Below are 18,757 nucleotides of genomic sequence, written 5' to 3'. Positions count from 1 at the left end.
AATAAAGGCATTGCAAGGGGATGTCTTTAAAGGATGTAGTGGAAATTATGAAATTAGAAAAACAGGTGGAAAATTTACAAGGCCAAAAGGAGGAAGCAAATAAAGCAGTAGCACAGTGGAAATGGAAAGCACTGGACTCCCAAAGTGCAGTGTGAGCAGTTTTAAAAGATTCTCGAAATAGACTTGGTTCGGATCGTAACCAATGCGGCAGAAGAGGAGCGAGTTAGAAGCTAGATGAGAAGCACCGCAAGGAATTATGGCAACAATTCAAGGAGGATGTATGGGGTGGGGGGCGCATCTACTGAAAATGAATGAGAGAACGGATGACAACGGCCTAAGCCGGAATTCTCCCCGTTATGATTAGAAGGAGCGTGCAGTCCGGAAGTGACAGAAATGGTTGGGCACGAGGAAAGCATGTGAACGGGCAGGAGGAAACCATGTGAGCAGGCACGGGTGGCTTCGTGCGCAGCTGGCAGCGTTTTCTGCCGCACCCGCGTTCCGGGGGCGAGTTCGAGAAGCAAAACCTCTCCTCCAGCCGCAGCCTGTCGGGGCACAGGCCGGCAGGACAGGGCAGGGCGGGCGGACCCATCGCTGCAGCCGTGGAGGGAGAGAACGATTGTTCTCCCTCCCTCGGTCACTGCCCGCCTCGGGTCTGCTCCGGCAGCACCACCTGCCCGGCCCCACACAAGCCCCTGCCAGTACCGAGGGCACGGCTGCGCCTGCCTCCCCCTGCCTGGCACCATCCCAGCTCGCCCCGAAGCTCCCCCGGGAGGAGCCGGGCCACAGCCGCCTGCTGCTGCTCCCCGCCGTGGGAGGCGCTGGGTGCTTGCTCGGGCCTGGATTATTCCCGCCTGGCCGCTGCTCCTATCGACTCCCTCCCTCGTGGCCCGCTCTGGCCCCGCCCCTCCCCTGGGGCGGGCACTGTTCCGCCCCGCCCCTTTGCTGGTTCCCGGCCGCTGTTCCGGCTCGGTGCTAGATTGCTCCTCCCTGCCCACCCAGGCTGGGCTGTGGCTGCCCGAGCGCGTCGCTCCCGCCTCCCCGTGCGGGCTGCGGGCGGCGCGATGGCTCCGCAGAGACGGGGGGGGCCGAGAGCTCCCGAGGGCGGCGGCGGCGGCGCGGGGTCCGGCCCGGACCGCGGGGAACGGAGACGTCCGAGCAGGTACCGCAGCCACCGCGGGCTGCTCCGCCCTCGGGCCGATCGGGCCGGCGCCCAGCACCCCCCAGCTGGAAACCAGCGGCCCGGCCGCGAGGAAGGGGCGGGGCGGGGCGGGGCCTGGCCCCGTGGGGGTGGGGTCGCATCCATCCAGATGCGGGGGGAAGGTGGGGAATGACGTGGCTCTGAGTGGCCACGTGGGACTTGGGGGGTTGGTGGCTCTGTTAACGGCCGTGGTGCCCCTGCTGCCATATTTCCCCACAGGCCAGGTCCTATGGCTGCGCAGGCAACATCTGGCCCCCAGGCTGGAGGTTGAGCACCCCTGGACCACCCTGTTCCTCCTAAAGCCTTCACCCATAGGTGTTATCCTTAAGAGGCTTTGTCCTTGTTAATAGCTTTGATTTTCCACTAGTCATGCTGTCCTTGCTAGTGCAAGTTGGCCGCGTGGTGGCTGCTCCTGGCAACATAGCTCTTGCTTCACTGCCCTGCAGACTTTTAACTCTAGCTAAAAAACTTTAAATTTGGCTTGGAAATGTTAACTCAGGTGAACATTATTAACGTGGGTGTAGAAATAACTTCAAGTGAAGCATTGACAGCACTGTCGAGATGCTCAAGAAGGCTATGTTTTGTTTTAGACACCTGGGAGATGCTTGTTTAACTCTAATGACATCAGGATTAAAGGAACAGCATCATTTGATTATGTTTTGCCTAGTGTGTTGTGTGTGTGTGATATGTATTATGCGATCTAACAAATTAATGCACATTCCAATAAAGTTATATTTATTTTTATTCAATCTGCAACTGAACAATACAGCTCCAGGCTCCTAAAATATTAGTAAAGCTTGTAGTTTCTTCTTACCTAGAGAAGAATGTGTGTTGTATAAGATGATGTATCACACCGTCTGCACTCCCCTTTCCAAAATCCAAGGGGGTGTGTGTGGGTGGGTGGGTGGGTACGGGTGTGTGTGGATAGATAGTACAAGCTGTTGTGGGCTGAAGCTCACATCAACAGACCCTGGCCAGCCACTTCTGAGTGCAGTACTTTTAAAATAGTTTAGCAGTCCCGAGCCCTGTGGCTGGCACTGCAGAGGTTCATCTTGCCTGTGCAGACATGCAGTTCCAGTGCCTTCCCCACAGTCTGTTACTTTTCCATACAGCAGCAGTAGGTGCCGAGTAAACCTGACAAGGAGGGGTCTGATCAGTTTTTCTGGCTGCTGTTCAGAGTCTTGTGGGGCAGGGAAGCTGTCAAGAATTAGTCCCTGCTTTGAGGTCTAAATGGGTAAGAGAGATGATAGCTATTTCTGTTGTACAGGGAGGGGGAGCTGAGATGCTCAGTGTTGCATGGAGTTTGTTAGAGCTAGGAGTTGGACCCATGTCTTCTGAAGCATCAGTCCAAGGTTTATAGAGATCTTGCAACTCAGGGGTGTTCAAACTTTTTTTGGCTGTGTACCTGTTTACCTGCAAATACAGCTGCTTCTATCCCCTGTACCTGGCATAATTCTGCATGGCCCTTGCTTAGGAAGAATGTCAATGCCAGCATCAACATACAGCAACACTATTATTCACTGCATGTGGACCAATCAGAAGCTCTGCCACCGTTATTAAAATTTAGGCATGTACCTCTGGGCAAAGCTCCATGCTCCCTTGGGGATGTGTGCGCCCAGTTTGAAAAGTACAGTTTTAACCTATCTATATCTTACCCTGGGAACATTTCTGTCTTTCATACGCATACATGTTTAGTCTTGTTCCTTTTGATACATTAAAAGTAAATCTTGTCTTTTCTCTTTTAGATGGGTACAGGGTGGATGAGTTGGGAATGCACCCTGTGTAATTGGCAACCAGTTGTATTCTACTGTATTTAGTGAAAAACGTGAAGTGACTGTGTGCATGATGCCACCACAGAAGGACTTGTGCAAAGGGGCAAAATTAGAAGTGGAAGGTCCAAGCATGGAACAATTTGAATGGGTTTTAGAGAAATCATGGGTGCTTGAGGTCCAGTGACACTGTCAGCATGGGAGGAAGAAAAGGCTGCCATGGCAGGCATTTAAGAGATGTGCTCACTACTTGGAATCTCCTGTGGGAGGTTGCAGATGAGACTGCAAGAGGTTTGCCAGCACAGTCCACGGTCCCTTATTTTCCCTCACAGAATGGCTTCTTTAGTTTGCAGCAGTGTTGACTTTCCTAGCAAGTTAACTACAGTACTTAAGCAGGTGACCCTTGACTAGCTACTGGAACAACCAGGGATGTGGTATTTGTTGCTAGTTAGGACATCTTGCTCCTCTGTGTTCATTTGGGCGTCTTAGAGAACCTGTGTGGAATTTTTCCTTTGAGTTCACTGCCAGGGCAGGCTGAGAAGGGCTAGATTCTTGGAGTCCAAGAGGCCACAGCAGGCAAGATGATGCTCTACAAAGACAGGGGAAACTTCAAATACTGCTCACTTTTTACTTAATGGCTACACATGCAGGTATATTTGTCTGGATAAATATCCTGTGGCAGCAACAGAAAATCAGGAACAGTAACTGACTAAAATCTGGGTCCTAGAGAAGTTGTGGCATGGTTTCTGTTTCCTATCCTCCACATCTTAAGGGTGAGAATATGCTTAGAAGACAAGCAGCGCTTTGGTTCTTTGAGGAATGGATTTAACATAGGTTACAAAGAATAAAAACAGTAATCTTTCAAAGTGGTGGTGGTGGGGGGTGGTTATCTTGGATAACCACACTTACGATCACAGCCTCAGTCTCATCAGCTCTGTCCTTGGACTGGTTCTCTTTAACAACTTTATCAACGATGTGGACAACGGTGTCAGAAGCACACTGGCCAAATTTGCCAGTGACACTAAACTTTGGGGCATAGCGTTCACACCTGAGGGTAGGCTAGTGATCCAGGCTGACTTGGATAAGCTTAGAAAGTGAGCAGAGATAAATCTGATGATGTTCAATACTGAAAAATGCAAGGTACTCCAACTTGGGGCGGGGGCACGCACATGCATGCAGCACACTTAAGGTTCGGCAGTGCTACGCTTGCTAGCACCACTGCCAAAAGAGACTTGGGGGCCATGATTGACCACAAGATGAACATGAGACACCAATGTGATGTCGCAGCTGGTAAAGCAAACAAAACTCTGGCTTGCATCTATAGATGCTTCTCAAGTAAATCTCAGGATGTCATCCTCCCACTGTACTCAGCCTTGGTGAGGCCACAGCTGGAGTATTGCATCCAATTCTGGGCTTTACAGTTCAAGAAGGATGTCGAGAAGCTTGAGAGATTTTCTAGAGGAGAGCCATGTGCATAATCAGAGGGCAAGAGAATAGGCTTTATGAAGAGAGGCTGAGAGCCATGGGACTCTTTAGCGTGGAAAAGCGCAGGCTCAGGGATGACCTTGTAGTCTATAAGTACATAAGGGGTGTGCTGTTCACCAGAGTGCCCCGAGGGATAACATGGACCAACGATCATAAACTCTTCCAAGACCGTTTTAGGCTGGACATAAGGAAAAACTTCTTTACTGACTGAGCCCCCAAGGCCTGGAATTGACTCCCTCCAGAAGTGGTGCAGACTCATTCAAGGAATGTTTGGATGCTAATCTTGCTGGGATCCTTTGACCTTAGCTGCCTTCCTGCCCCTGGGGCAGGGGGCTGGACTTGATGATCTTCTAGGACCCTTCTAGCCCTAATGTCTATGAAATCATCAAAGCTTGGTGCTACAAGCTTGTAATGTTCTTTCAGCTGTCAGGAACCCACTGTTCCCCTTCCTTGAGACTTATGACTGTTATAATGCAGATCAGTTTGCAGAATCTTTACTCATTCACTCAGGGCTGTTCCTATGTTCTGTCCTTAGTGTGAAGAAAAGCAGAAGCCAGCAAGAATTGAGGCGGAAGTGGCTGAAAGCAGCATTCCTTATCTCTTCTGCTGTCCTTGGTGGCCTCTTGAGCTGGAGCTACTTGAAGAATGAGGACGGTGTCACTGAGGTGCTGGCTCACTCCAGCGAGAGCCTTCAGGACAGATTTGTGGAGGTGCCCTGCTCCGAGGATTATGACAGCCACAAACGATTTGAAGGTATTTGTATACGAGTGTCTGTGCTGAAGCGCGGTGGCCCTCCTACTCACCTAGAAGGCTGCCTGTGCTCCAGCTGCATTTCCTCTGGAGTCTCAGGCAAACCTTTACATCCTGCATCTCATCACATTGTACACATGTTTTGACTCCCTAAGTGCTCAGGTCTCTGATGTCATTCCAGGAACTGTTGGTTCCAGAACCATTCCTGTACTATTCTTCCCCCATAAACTGCTTTTCTAAGGCAATGCAGAATAAACCATCTACTGGTTCTATTTCTGAATTCCTTTCATGCTCCACTGAGTTCTGTAATGGGCTTGTGAAGGAGGTTGTTTTTTTCTAACCTGTAAATACTATATGGATGATGTAGTGGAAGTCATTTGGGGCATTGTCAGCATGTAATGATCACATAAACACTAGCTTCTGATGCTGCTTTTTGCCAGATGTGTGTGCTGGAGCTGGTTTCTCTTCAGATTGTCACTGATAATGAAAACACAGCTTTGATATTACTGCTCACAGGTGTGGTAGGCACTTGTGCTCCATAAATTCTCTTCCAGGAAGTTGCAGCAGCTTCTGAGGCATTTTCCTCTCCAGTAGGTACCTGTTTCCCTAGCCACTTATGTCTTTGGGTGCCTGTGATGGAGTTTCCCACTCTTTTGTGCTGTGGAAATGGATGGCAGTGACTGGAGGGATACCAGGATTTTTGGGGAAAGTCCAGGCTGCAGTCTTAGCTGTCTAAGAATGATGCCCCAGGGTTGTGTGGAAAAGCAGGAAAAACTCTCTTGTTTTTCTCTCCTCTCCTGGGTAGCTCTGACCTCTGTGGCAAGCTGACTTTGAAACCAAATGTGATGTAGACTGAGGATCTGTGAAGTTCGTACAGTATCTGCTGCTGCTAGTATAGGCATGGCTAAAGTCATCCAAGAGACCAGCAGGGGTGTACATGTGGGACTTGTTCCAAAAGTTCTTTGGGCTAAAGTGCTTTGTAGCTCCCTGGTAGGAGAGCTCACTGGCTAGAGAACGTACATGGCTCTGTGCCAGTTAAAACACACTTTGTGCCTTCTAGTTTTTCCAAGATGTTATGGCCAGAAGGGAGCATTCTGCTAATCCAGTTTGGGCTCCGGTAGAAGCAAGGCCAGGGGTTTCTGCACAGTCACTCCTGCCTCAAGCTCAAAAGAGATGACTGAGCTGGTGCTTCCCTCAGAGCATGTTTATTTAGCTGTTAGGTTTATGGCCAGCAAAAAGCCCATTCTCATTTTTTGCTTGCCAGAGGAACTTGCGGTCCAGACATTTACTCTGCTCTGGAGTGGACAAGGTCCTTTTTGGTCTTGATAACCCAAACAGCTTTACATTTCATCATAGAGAGGCCCTGCAGATTTCAAGAGCTCTGTAACTTACTCTGAGTGAAGCACACACTCTTGTTTTACGATTAATCGGCCCTGACAGCGTGGCTGATTCCGCACCCAAAGGAGGCTCAGGGGAAATTTTTCAGGTAAAGGCAGAGCCATTCCATAAAGCAATCCTTTTAAGTTTGTGTCTGGAATATTGTATCAGGTGCTATGTGCTCTCTTAACTTATTACATGTCAGTTGTTTACTTAAATGGCTGACAGTTTTTAGATGCATCCCTTCATGCTTTGTTCTCAGGAGGACACCTGTATTATTTGATATATTTGCAGACATCTCCTCTATTATTAGCGAGTTGACTTGACTTCTAGTGTGATGTATCAAATGTACTCAGTGCTTGGTTAAATCTTGTTTTGGTTTTTTTTTCCTGAATCCCCACATGGGAGTGCTGTTGAGATGCTGAAGGAAATTCCCAGACACTTGCAGAGGGTTGCAGGTGGTTTTGCAGCTAGATTAGTGATTCAATAAAAGGAGTAATGACTGTGTTCTGTGAAACTGGATTCAGCCCCAGAGCTCTGAGCCAGAGCTGTAGCTATTTTGGTGCCCTGGGCAGAGGGGAGATAGGGTGGATAGGTGGGGAAGGGATTTTGCTGAGCACAGGAGAACTAGAGTGGAGGGGCCAGGCAGAACCTTACCTGAAGGGTTGTGGGCTCACCTAGGGACTGTTCTCAGTGGGCTCACCTCTCAGTTGAGCCTGTTACCTCTGGCCTTGCAGACCTGAGCCAGGAGTCCCTTGTCACCGTCTGTTACCATTCCCTTTACCCTCTCACAGCTGCCACCAACTTGTATGTAGATTGTGGTGGCGTGCTGAGCTTGTTACCTTGCTGCTATTCTGGTATCCCCTGCTTCCTTCCAGCAACCCCCAAAGTTAGTGCCTGGGGCTTGTGCCCCAATTGCTCATCCCTAGTTATGCTGCTGCTTGGAGCAGTTTGTTGGAAATTTCTTGGTGCCTTTAAATGGGCCACCTTGCCTGTGGGCTTCTCCAGGCAGGCTTTTTTCTCCAAAAAAGGAAGAGCCTGTGCACCTGCTCCCTGCCCAGCTCCCTGGTGTTCCCTGCAGACCTGGGAGCTCCAGCCACACCTTGCCCCATCCCCTCCATGGTCTAAGAGGCAGTGTGCTGCACTTCCCCTTTAGTAAATCCTGGTTCTGGCCACACGTGAGGGCATTTCCAGCCTCCTCCTCTTTAGGCTGATCTTGCTACTTTTCAAAGGCTGTTCAATGTCACTAAAATGACAGAATCTTGATAAAGGTTTTTTTGAGAACATACTAATTTTAATTTTAGTTTTTTTCAGAGGAGAAACTAGTTTGAGAAATAGAATAAGCACATTCAGAACTAGCATCTGTAGTGTCCTCTTCAGACAGGCAAATACAGAGTTGTGAACTGTTGTCACTTGAAGTGCAGAGTCAGGGAAAATTAGGAAGATCAAGAATGGTGCCCTTTGCTACTGAGTCCTTTTGCATCCCTCCTGTGAGTCTCAGTATACTGTAAATGGGTGATATACTTTCATTTTGCAAAATGCATTTTTTTTGTTTAACCCAATGTTTAGCTGCAAGGGAAGAAGCATCAGTGAGATTGTTCTTAAAATAATCTAAGTCTTGTTTTTGATTGCTGTAGCAATTGAAACTGCACAGTGCCACTCATATGCAGAGACTCTGATACTCAGAAACCACTGTTGCAGATTTCTTATTTATATGAAAACTGGTCAGTCTGCCACTTTCACTTTTTTGTTTCTTAGGATGGTTTATTCATTGTTTGTGAGAGATGTAAATCTGGTAACCATTGTTTAACCAAAGAGCTTGTCTGAACATCTAGTAACCATTATAGATGTTTGGATAACAACCACCAGATGTCCTGGCTTTGAATGTTTTCTCAAATAGTCAAAGCTAATTCTTCAGATAGATCTGGACAGCTAGGAATTCTTGCCTTCTGGATCCAGTGGAGCTTTGCATCATCATAATTATGATGATGTTGATGATGATGAATTTATCTGTCTCTCAAAGGGTTACATTTTCTGTGGTCATAATCTTTTGGGTTGTTTCACACCCCGTGGTCTTAGAGAAGGGAGAGGGGTTTGTATATTTCTTTTTTCTAGCAGAAAACGTTTTTCTGCCATAATTCATTTAGAACATGATGAACTTGTCAGCTGCATTTGTGGAAAGACTCCCTAGATAAATGTTGTTTTTGAATTCCACTGCCAATCAATGCTGTTTTTCTAGATAATGGTCAGGAATTGTTCAAGGGAAATAGGTATTTGTTTTAGGGGCTATGCAAACTACCTGGCTTCACTGCCAGCCTAGTTGAAAAGGACAGGAAAGTCGGTACTTTCTTTGATCAGGTTTCAGGTAAATGGTACAAGGAAAACTGGCAGTGTCCAGGAATAACAGGAATAAATAAGGAGAGGGAGAAATGATAAATGCTAGTTCTGAAAAACAAAGTTGTCAGACAGTGCATATAAAAAACGAGAACTCTTAGTTCCAAAATGATACCTTTTTATTAGACTAACTGGAAACTGGCAAGAAAATTGTCCTTTTCTGCAAGCTTTTGGGATCAAAGCTTGCATTATTATTATTGGAAATTATCATTTTGGAACCAAGAGTTCTAGTTTTTTTGTATGTCTTTTCATCTTAGACCCACACGGCTACTGAGTACACCTCAGACAGTGCATGCATTCTTGTCTTTAAAATGCAAAAACATTTTAAAGACAGAATGCATAAAGGTTGTTAAAAAGTCAATTTTTAGTTTTGCTCCAACTTATTTTTTAAATTTAGGACTAGGCCAAAGCTCATGCAGAACCTAATTATAAACTGTTTGAGGCTATTGATTCTCACAGTGGGTACTAGAAGGATAATGAATGGTCATCTGTCATGGGTGGCTATAGGCATGTGAAGGTCCATGTCTGAAAGTTAAAAAGAAGATTTGTAAAAAAAAAGTACTTGTTTTTCCAAAGTTTGGTTCAGATTCCTGCAATGATACAAATAAAGTTTAACTTTCAGATGCTGGTCTATCAATGAGTCTGCAGTTTTTGCATCCATAGTCTAGTATACCATAGTTTGAGGTTTTAGCACTTGCACTGGTTATTCTGTCCCATATTGTGACAACAGCAATAGACCATTACAGGAAGGCTTCTGTATCTGAGTTTTGAGCCATTTTAATAGATTTCAAAGTAGTCAAATAGTACTTTCATTGACGCAGTAAGTAGTAGGGTGTTTAGGTGCAAATGGTTGCCTTATCGTGAATAAGCCGCATGGAAATTCAGGGTGTTGCCAGTCAAAGGCTGATCTCTTTGCGTTCCGTACTGGAGAAGAGAAGATACCATGGTGTGATGTGATTGCTGTCTGTGGTCTGTATTTTAAGTCTTGTGTACAAAAGTCTCTACTGATGTTTCCTCCTAAAAGTGTGCTTTCTCCCCTACAACTTCACTTGCAACATTGCTCCTTAATCACCAAAGAGGTTGTCTCCATGTTGGGTGAAAGAACCTCCCCCAGTGTTACCACTGCCATCCAGGATACCTTTCCTGTTTCTCTGCACTCACTTGTCATGTGGCCTCTCTTCAGTTTCATCTCAAGACCTGTATGTTACCCCATCATGTGCCATCTAATCTTGGTCTCAGATGGGACAGTCAAATTCTGCTTACTGCTTTTCCAGGCTTTATGCTCCATCATCATCAATGTTGATGCTTCTGCACAGATCATGTTGTTAACCATCACATCTTTAGTAGATTAGGCCAGCACTTCTGAGAACCTGAATTCGTTTCTATTTCTGCGCTATGAGAAAGTCCCACTAGTGCAGAATTCTAGTACCTTTTATGACGGGGCAGGCAAAACTTGGTTAATGAGTCCCCATTCACATGCTTATTACAACCTATGGCTGTGAGCTGTACTCTTTAAACCCATACAATGTCTCCAGGTTTTGCAGTCTTATTACAGATGTTCCAATATTGGGTGTTGAGCTCTTCTGCACCTGGAGTTAGGTAGTAATATGAAAATTCCAGGGTCTTTTTTTTTTTTTTTAAAGGAAGTATGTAGCCTTTAATGGTTGCAGAGGAAGTCTTGAAAACTTTCCCTGAGTAGGTCCTAGAAATTAAAAACTCTGAATTAATTACTTAAATGTATGACAAATTCTCTGTTCTGATTCTTGAATAACAGAGGTTGGCAATACTGCTGGACACAGGTTTGTGACTTGTACTGTGGCTTCAGGTTGTCACCTCTGTGATGTCTTCAGTCCACAGTTGCTTCTTTTCTGGTTTAAGGCACTTGAATTTCCATTGAATGGCACCTTGAAAACTGCCAGTGGTTCAGTAACTCTGTTTCATTTGTGTTTCAACACAGTACAGAATAGCATGCTACATGTCCTTTATTTTAGATGGCTAATTCCCCTGCTCCTCCTTGAAATTATTCTTGAGGACTTGCTCCCCCTCCCCCCCCGGGAGTCTGAATCTGTAGTTGCCTTTGGTGATGTGTTGCTGTATGCTTAGTGGTCTCAGTTAATTGTTTTGGTTTGTAATCTGGTTGGGTTGTCTTTCCCATGAATTCGTTAGTGGCCCTGCACACTGTATTTTTATCTCTGGCTTAGGAGAAAAAAATAATTTTCATATATTGCAAGGAGAGATTATTGACTCAATGTCATCTGGGGTGGCTCAGCCATGAGGATCACTTTTAGGAATAATTAAGGTTTGTGATTGATCTGGCTGATGAAAAGGTTGAAGAAGAGAGACAACATTTTTTTGGGGGGGGAAGCTCTTAGTCAGACACGAAGTCCACTGTTCAGAGCTTTAGAGTTGGATATTGAAAACCCCCTTGTGGAACTAGCAGCTTCCTTTTATTCTCAAAAAGGGAAATGGTAACTAAAATTATTAACAGGTAGGGGCAAAACAGTAGCTTACCCTACCCACGTATCTAAATCCTCATTGCTTCTCTCTCCCTCCTAAGCCTTGGGTCGATGGATGGACTTCGCAACATCCCTTGGAGGCCAGCAGGCCTACGCTTATTTCACACTGTGGTGGAGTGAATTTAAGTAATGCACTCCCACCCTGACAATTGCCTTTTGTTTCTGTAGTTTTGGGGTGAGCTTTGTTCTTGGTAGTGCTTGCACACGGTTCACCTGATGCTATTGGATTGCAGAAGGGAATTAATTGATTTTTCAGGAAGTGCTTTGCTCCCTGTTTGTGTAGTCTGGTGAGCAAACAGTTTTTTGAGAAAACTGAGCTGTGAAGCATCAAGTGTATTGGCAAATGTCAGCAAATACATTAATCCAAGGTTTTTGTTTTTTTTTTAGGCTTGATGTTTACAGATTTTTTTTCTTTCTTTTTTGATAAAATGCCAAACCTCAATGACAGTGGCTTAGGATTTATTTTACTTGTTCTTGCCCTGCGTCTACTCTGGATTGGAATGGTCGTACCACAAGAATTTTCATATGCTCTTTGCCTGGGACTTGTAATGCCAGTTTCTTTGTTTATTATTGCCAGATTCAGCAGAAGTGAATTTTAAAGGTTATTTGTGATGCATCTTAAAGCTATATGCCCTTTCACCAGAAGACTGACATGCAAGCTTTTGTATAAAGAGCATCTCTCAGGACTTTTTTATGTCAACACAGGATATAAAATATTGTTTGTGCTGTTCCGTCTCTTCCACACGAGGTTGTTCAGGCAAATTTTGAACATGCCTCTAATTCCCCCGGCAATATTCCCATATGGCTTAGTGTGACTGGAAGCAGCTCTTTTATATGGTTACTCCTTGTTTTTCCCAGTGATTCTGAGAAGAGATGGGATGCTCTTCACTCATTGGAATCTCTGTCTACCAGGCAGGTGATTTCATGGCTGTCTATAGAAATTAATTTGAATTAGAATCAGTCGCAGAGTCCTCTGAATGATTAGTACATGTGAGTAGCATGGCCACTTTCCTATTGTCTATACCAGGGGTATCAAACATGCAGTCTGCAGGCCAGATTCACCCCATAGAACCTCTTTGTCCAGCTTTCCAAGCTACCAGAGGGCACTGGAAGTTGGCCCTTGGGGCCTGTTGAGGATGGTCATTGGTGGCATGATTGCCTCACTGCTGCTTAACCCTGCACTCCTGCTGCCCTGGCCCTTACAGGGCCCTACCCTCCAGCCACCCTCAGAACCTGCACTGACCCTGTTCTTGACCCTGCTGGACCCTGCCATGCCCCTACTTCTTCCCCCTGTGGACTCCAGGCTGCCACCACACTCTGCACCGGCCTCTGTCTCTGCTGGACCTGCATGCCACTGCTGTTGCCATCAGACCCTGGACTACCTGTGCTGGACTCCATGCCATTGCTGCTGCCTGACTCTGCACCACCCAAACCAGACCCCACTCTGCTGCTGCCTTAGTAGCCACTGCAGCAGCCCTCATGCCATGAGTTAGATCTGGTCTGTGGCCCTGATCCGAGGTGCAGTGCTGGCTTAGCTGGGGCCCTGTCCAGCTGTGTGTGGCCTGGACCCGATTCAGCCATGTGGGACTTGAAAATTTGGTGGTGGTGCAGTGGCACTGTGAATTGCCATCACTCGCCCATCATAAAATTTCTGGACACATGGGGAGCCCTGTGGGCTGAATGGTATGGCTCCACTGGCCAGATCTGGCCTGCAGCCTGGAGATTGAGCACCCCTGGTTTAAGCCCTTTATTTGGATTTTGTGACAAATTTGTTTCTACAAAAAGCAAAGAGGAATATAAATGTTCCTATGATTTGTTCTTAGGTTAGCGGGAAGTGTAGTTTATTTTTAAGGGCATTGCACTGTGTTTAACCAAAAAGTAGAATTTCTGGTTCACACATAAAGTATAACTTGAAGGTAGGTAGAAACAAAAGGGGAATTACCTAGTCTATTTTCACTTCTGAAAGTGAGCAACGTGCATAAGACATCACTAGTGAGAATCAACTTTATATGGGTCAAAATTCTTAGTTTTTAGTTTTAATAATGTTAGTATCTCTAGGTCAAGGAAGCTCCTTTTTGAGTATGACAGTGTCTCTTTCAAACAAAACAAATGTTGGGGGAAATGGGATAAAGGGACTGAAATTCATGATGTGTGTTTTTTGGTAACATAACCTTTTCTTTTTACTTCTGTAGGGTGCACTCCTAGGAAATGTGGAAGAGGCATAACTGATGCATTGATCACTAGAGAGGAAGCCGAAAGAATCCGTAGGTAATTTTTTTTTAACGTCCCTAATGTTAGACTGGAAGAAAGCAGAATTGCAATGATGGTGCTTACAGACTGTAACTGATTTTAAGCTTGTTAGTTGAAGGACTAAGGCTAATGATGTAGAGCATTAAACAGCTTTTTTTTTCAAAGCTGCTTTTTCATTTTGCAATAATCTGGGGCAGACTCTGCCTAATTTAATAGAGGCTAAGGAGAGAAACCCAAAGGCATATGGCATTGTCCTGGATTCAACACAGTCTTATTTAAGTTGGCTCCTTGTTTTCTGGCAGTCTTTTCTCTTTTTTATTTGTACTCCTGTCATTTTTTGTGCACCTGAGCTACAGTTAAGAAAGTGCCATAAGCAGGTGGCTTCCTCCATGCTTGCATGTGTGCTGGTCCAGTACTGGGGACATTTGAATATGATACAGTTGAAAAGATAATTGAAAGATTAAAAGATCCAATCTTTCTTTGAAAGAGAATAGTATTTACTAAATCAAGCACTAGGCTGTAGTGGTGTAGCTTATGTTATACATCACTGGTTAACTGTAAATGCTGTTTCTTACACTCTCAGCCTTTCTGCTGATATGCAAATGGTATAAATACCTGGTTTCACTTTCAATAGGGCTTGGCTCACCAGACAGTAATCTGCCCTTACCAAAATCTGGGCTTCTAGTTTTGAAAGAAACTAGATTATATTAAAAGATTACTGTCCTTTTGAATTCAGATCTGGGCTTCCTCACACTGGACCTGCTTGGACGACAGGGTTTGCCAGACTTTTGTTTTTAGAGTCTTTGGGGTTTCTAGAAGGAAGCAGAGAATTCCTGACCCTGCAGCTGCCTTTTTTGGTGTTGTATACTTTATTTTCATGGTTGATGGTAATTGCACAAGCAAATAGCATCTCGTCTTCCTCACTCATATCCATGACATCTGACGATTTGTCCAGTATTTACCAAATGGCTGTGCATTGTAACTGATGTTGTTAAAGGCCAAAGAGATCTGACTTCCTTTCTGATCTGAGACTGTTGTTTCACCTGCAGAATAGCAGAAAGGGGACTGTCCTTGGGAGGATCTGATGGAGGGGTGAGCAGCATCCTGTTACTTTTTTACATTCTTGTATTGTCAAGGCAAGATTTTAGGTTGTGAATGCATTTGGGGGACAGGGTGTGGGGAGGAGGAAGGATAGAGAATTCCTTCTGATACTGTGACTTGGCAGACTCTTCCTTAAGAAGATGGTGCTCCTCAGTGTTATGTCCAGGAGCAGTGAAATTCAGGGTCACTTGCATTTTCATTTCCTTATTCTGTGTTAGTCAGTTCAGTTGAAACTCTTATATGGTACTATCCAGGATGGTGCATGGCATTACATTATGTCCCTGGAAGCAGTTAACTACAGCAAAGTTGCATTAATTTGACTCCTTGTTCTTCTAAACTGGGTCTATAAAATAAGCAGTGGTAGCCCCTGCCTAATGATAAGGTTTGTGTAGCGCCATGTCTGTTACCTGAAGGAGACTCTGTGAAAACATTGTTTAACAACTGCTCCCCTCCAGCAAACCACCCCAGGTGTTTCTTCCCTTACTCTTCGCACATTTTATGAGAGCAGAGTCCATTTGTTTCTGAGGTGTTCATCCGCTCTTGTTGCTTACTTCTCAGCATTGTTGGCAGTCTCTTGGCTTGCCTATGTTCTAAGGTGGTTGCCATCAAAGCTGTGTGGCTCAGCCCTGGAGTGGAGATGCAACATCTGGTAACTGCAGGGGTTTTCCTGCCGTTGTAGCCCCATCATCTTCTGAAACAATCGTAGGAAGGTATGGCTGGAAGGGACCTTACAAGGTCATTTAGTCCAGCCCTCTGGTCAAGGCATGTTTATCCCTGACTAAAACAACCAAGCCAAGTGTCTGTCCAACCTGCCCTTGAAAACTTCCTGGGATGGAGATTCTGCAATTTCTGTAAGTAGCCTGTACCAGTGCTTGGCCACCCTCCTAGTCAGAAAGTACCTGCTAATTTCCCCTGCTGCAGCTTGAGGCCATTGCTCCTAGTCCTGTCCCCCGTGGCCACAGAGGAAAGCCCAGTTCCATTTCTGTAATTGCCCTATGGGTATTTGAAGACTGTTATCAAATCCCCTCTCGGTCTCCTTTTCTCCAGACTAAATAACCTTAGTTCTTTCAGCCTTTCCTTATCAGTCATGCTTCTCAGTCTCTATCAGCTTTGGTTCTCTGTGCTGGACTCTTCCCAATGTGTCTACATCCTTCTTGAAGTGTGGGGCCCGAAACTGGGCACAGTACTCCAGGCAAGGCCTTAGCAATACTGAACAGAGCGGAAGAATCACTTCCCTTGATTGGCAAGTGATGCTTCTGTTAGTACAACCCAATATGTTGTTGGCCTTCTTTGCAACAGTGTTGTCTCGTACTCAGCTTATGGTCTGCTGTAACCCCTGGGTCCTCTGCTGCAGCACTGCAGCCTAGCTAATCATTCCCAAGTCTCCATTTGTGCGTGTTGAGCCTGTATTTGTGCATGTTGAGAGTCATTGTTCACCACCCGCTTTTGAGACTGGTCCTTCCAAAATGGCAGTTGTGGTGGTTGGGCACCGTGCCGCCCCACTCCCAGCTGCCCCTTCCCCCTCTCAGGTCCTTGTACCCTGGGTAGGCCCTGGTGCAGTATAATACAACCATGGGTGAGTGCATATTGAAATTGGACAGAGGCCCTGGTCACGGCATGAGCTGAAGTTGGCTCCAATGAATACCGGACTAGGCATACCATATAGGCTTGCACAGAAGTGCTGACAACGTAGCTTGACAGTTTTAGAGGCATCGTCAAAGCCAACAGATAGCGAATTTATAAGGCTGGGTCAGAACATCAAACAAAGATCAGTGACCTGGGAGACAGGTGTCTCTATGCAGTGGGAAGGATGTGCTAATTGGCAAGATTTAGGATGTGGTTGTTTTTAATTAAAGAGGGTTTAGTAGTTGTTGAGCACTAGGATGTGTCTGGTGTAAACATGAAGTTCTTTTGGTGTCTAAAAAGAGGCCTGGGAACCCTTAATAGTTTACACAGGGCTTAGGGGTTATGTCCATGCCTGTGAACAACCTGGCAAGCGCCACGGATGTTAGCGTCTAGGCTTCTTTTAGTTAGTAAACCTGGCTGAGCTCTTTGTCACTAAGAACTGAAGCCTGCAGTCTCTTTCTTATAACAGTGAAGTTGTTAAGGACACAGCGTCACAGACAGTATCCTGACAGTGTGTCCTGACGGGACTGGTAACATCTAACCCCTGAGGAGCACTAATGGAGTCCAATCGAGTCCACCTTGACAACACTGGTGACTCCCTGAAAACTTGCACTCTGAATCCCCTCAAATCTACAGCAGGGGCTTGGTCTTTTTGTCCTGATACTGTGGAGGCAGAGCCCAGTAGCACAACTGGGTGTGGGAGGTGATGGGGAAAAGAATATAGCCCCCTACCCCCATGGGTGTAGGTAGGGGCAAACCGAGCCCTTTCTGTTTGCATCTCTCACTGGGCAGCTCCTTCCTGAGAGGAAGCAAAAGCTTCCCCTTGGGCTGTGATCTCATCCAGTCTGGGGCAGATTTTAAATGGACCATGGGGCAGAAGCTGTGGTGACTGGTAAGATTAATGGTGAAACATTTAATGTCAGGAATTGTTCTCTCTCTCCCTTCCACACCTTACACACAGGGTGCTTCTCTGCATCACCTTGCTACGTGTTCCTCGTGGAGCCTCCTTTTCCCCTGGGAATGGAGGTGGCGTTGTCTTCTATTATAAAGACAAAGGGGCACAATTTTTTTCCATTGCTTCTGTCACAGACCCCAAAGGCTTAGCTCCACTTGGTTCTAAGGTAATCTGGATCCCCTCGGGTCCTTCATGCTTGGCTCCATCTGCTTTCTGCTCGCTGAATGCTGAGGAAGCCTCTGTGCTTCCATTTTCATTGCTCAATCTCCATGTAGTCCATGGCATAGCCCGTGGGTCAGATCCAGCCCGTGAAGCTATTAGGTGAGCACACTGGTGCAGACCAAGTCTGCGATGTACTGTATTTTCTTGCATATCAAATATCATCCCTCCAAAATCAGGCTGCGTGTATTAAGCAGGGAAACTGAGTTTTTGCTGGAATAGATGCACCGAAGAATAGAAGCAGGGAGGCAGTGCTGCAGGATGGCTGCTGTGATTCCCATTCTGCTAGCCTCAGCGAGGGAGGGAAGTGAGTTCAGAGCTGTAGTGCTGACCCTCTCACAGCCACAGCTGTGGCAGGCAGGATCCCTGCAGTGTTTCTGCCACAGACCCCAAAGCCTGAGCATTTTTCCATGTCCGGAAAATTCTTTTTTTTTCTTCTTTTTGCTTCGCCAGATAAGGTGCATGTCTTATTTGGGGGGATGCTGTGTGACATAAGATGATACTGCTTTGTTGTTGGAGGTAACTATACTGTCACTAACGGCCTGATGAGATTACTCACAAGTGTAAAGACAGGCACCTGCTTTAGTATATGGCTGAATGAGGGCATCAAATTAAAAATTTTAAAAAAAAGGGAATGAGCAGAAGGAGCTGGTAGGCTTAAGAACACCCTTGTTCTCTTTTCCATGCAGATATGCTTAGTAATAAATTATGAGGGAAGTTGATACAGAGGAGAAATTGCTTCCAAATCAGGTATCTCTTTTCCAGAAGGTCTCAGTGAAGCTGTTTTTTAATTGGCATAACTCCAGTGGCATGGAGAAAAAAAATATTCACCTGACACAAGTTTCTGTCTCCCAGCTTTGGAGAATCCAGACAGTGACTGGCTTTATGCTCCAGTGGGAAGGGTCTGGTGTTACTGAGCAACATGCACTGGCTTGGGCATTTAAAAGAAATTGCTGGGAGGTTTTTGTGGGTGAAAGGAGTTAGGAAAGAGAAGGGTGTTATACCTCTTGTGGAATTGTTCCCGCATGCTGTGAATTCACACTGCTCTATACCTGCTAAGTATGTTATGTGTAAAGCGCACTGTACAATCCTGAATCCTCACAACAGCCCTGTTTCT

The 18,757-nt window shown here is 45.8% G+C and overlaps 1 protein-coding gene across 3 annotated transcripts in view; it reads left to right on the top strand.

The window, feature by feature from the left end:
- The first annotated feature begins 964 nt into the window (after positions 1-964).
- Positions 965-18,757, top strand: part of OGFOD3 (2-oxoglutarate and iron dependent oxygenase domain containing 3) — a 99,544-nt gene continuing 81,751 nt past the window's right edge. Inside the window, exons 1-4 of one of the 3 annotated variants that reach the window (XM_019494342.2) lie at positions 965-1,159; positions 4,988-5,205; positions 13,682-13,757; positions 14,789-14,831. In XM_019494342.2, coding sequence (XP_019349887.2) covers positions 1,062-1,159; positions 4,988-5,205; positions 13,682-13,757; positions 14,789-14,831 — 435 coding nt within the window. In that variant the 5' untranslated portion in view covers positions 965-1,061. The remainder of the gene's footprint in view (positions 1,160-4,987; positions 5,206-13,681; positions 13,758-14,788; positions 14,832-18,757) is intronic. The other 2 variants (XM_019494343.2, XM_014601800.3) reach the window with 2 other exon arrangements.

The sequence above is a fragment of the Alligator mississippiensis genome, chromosome 8, assembly GCF_030867095.1.
Source record: "Alligator mississippiensis isolate rAllMis1 chromosome 8, rAllMis1, whole genome shotgun sequence".
Lineage (NCBI taxonomy): Eukaryota > Metazoa > Chordata > Crocodylia > Alligatoridae > Alligator > Alligator mississippiensis.
The sequence above is the reverse complement of the archived record's forward strand: the minus strand, read 5'-3'. Positions and strand labels throughout refer to the sequence as shown.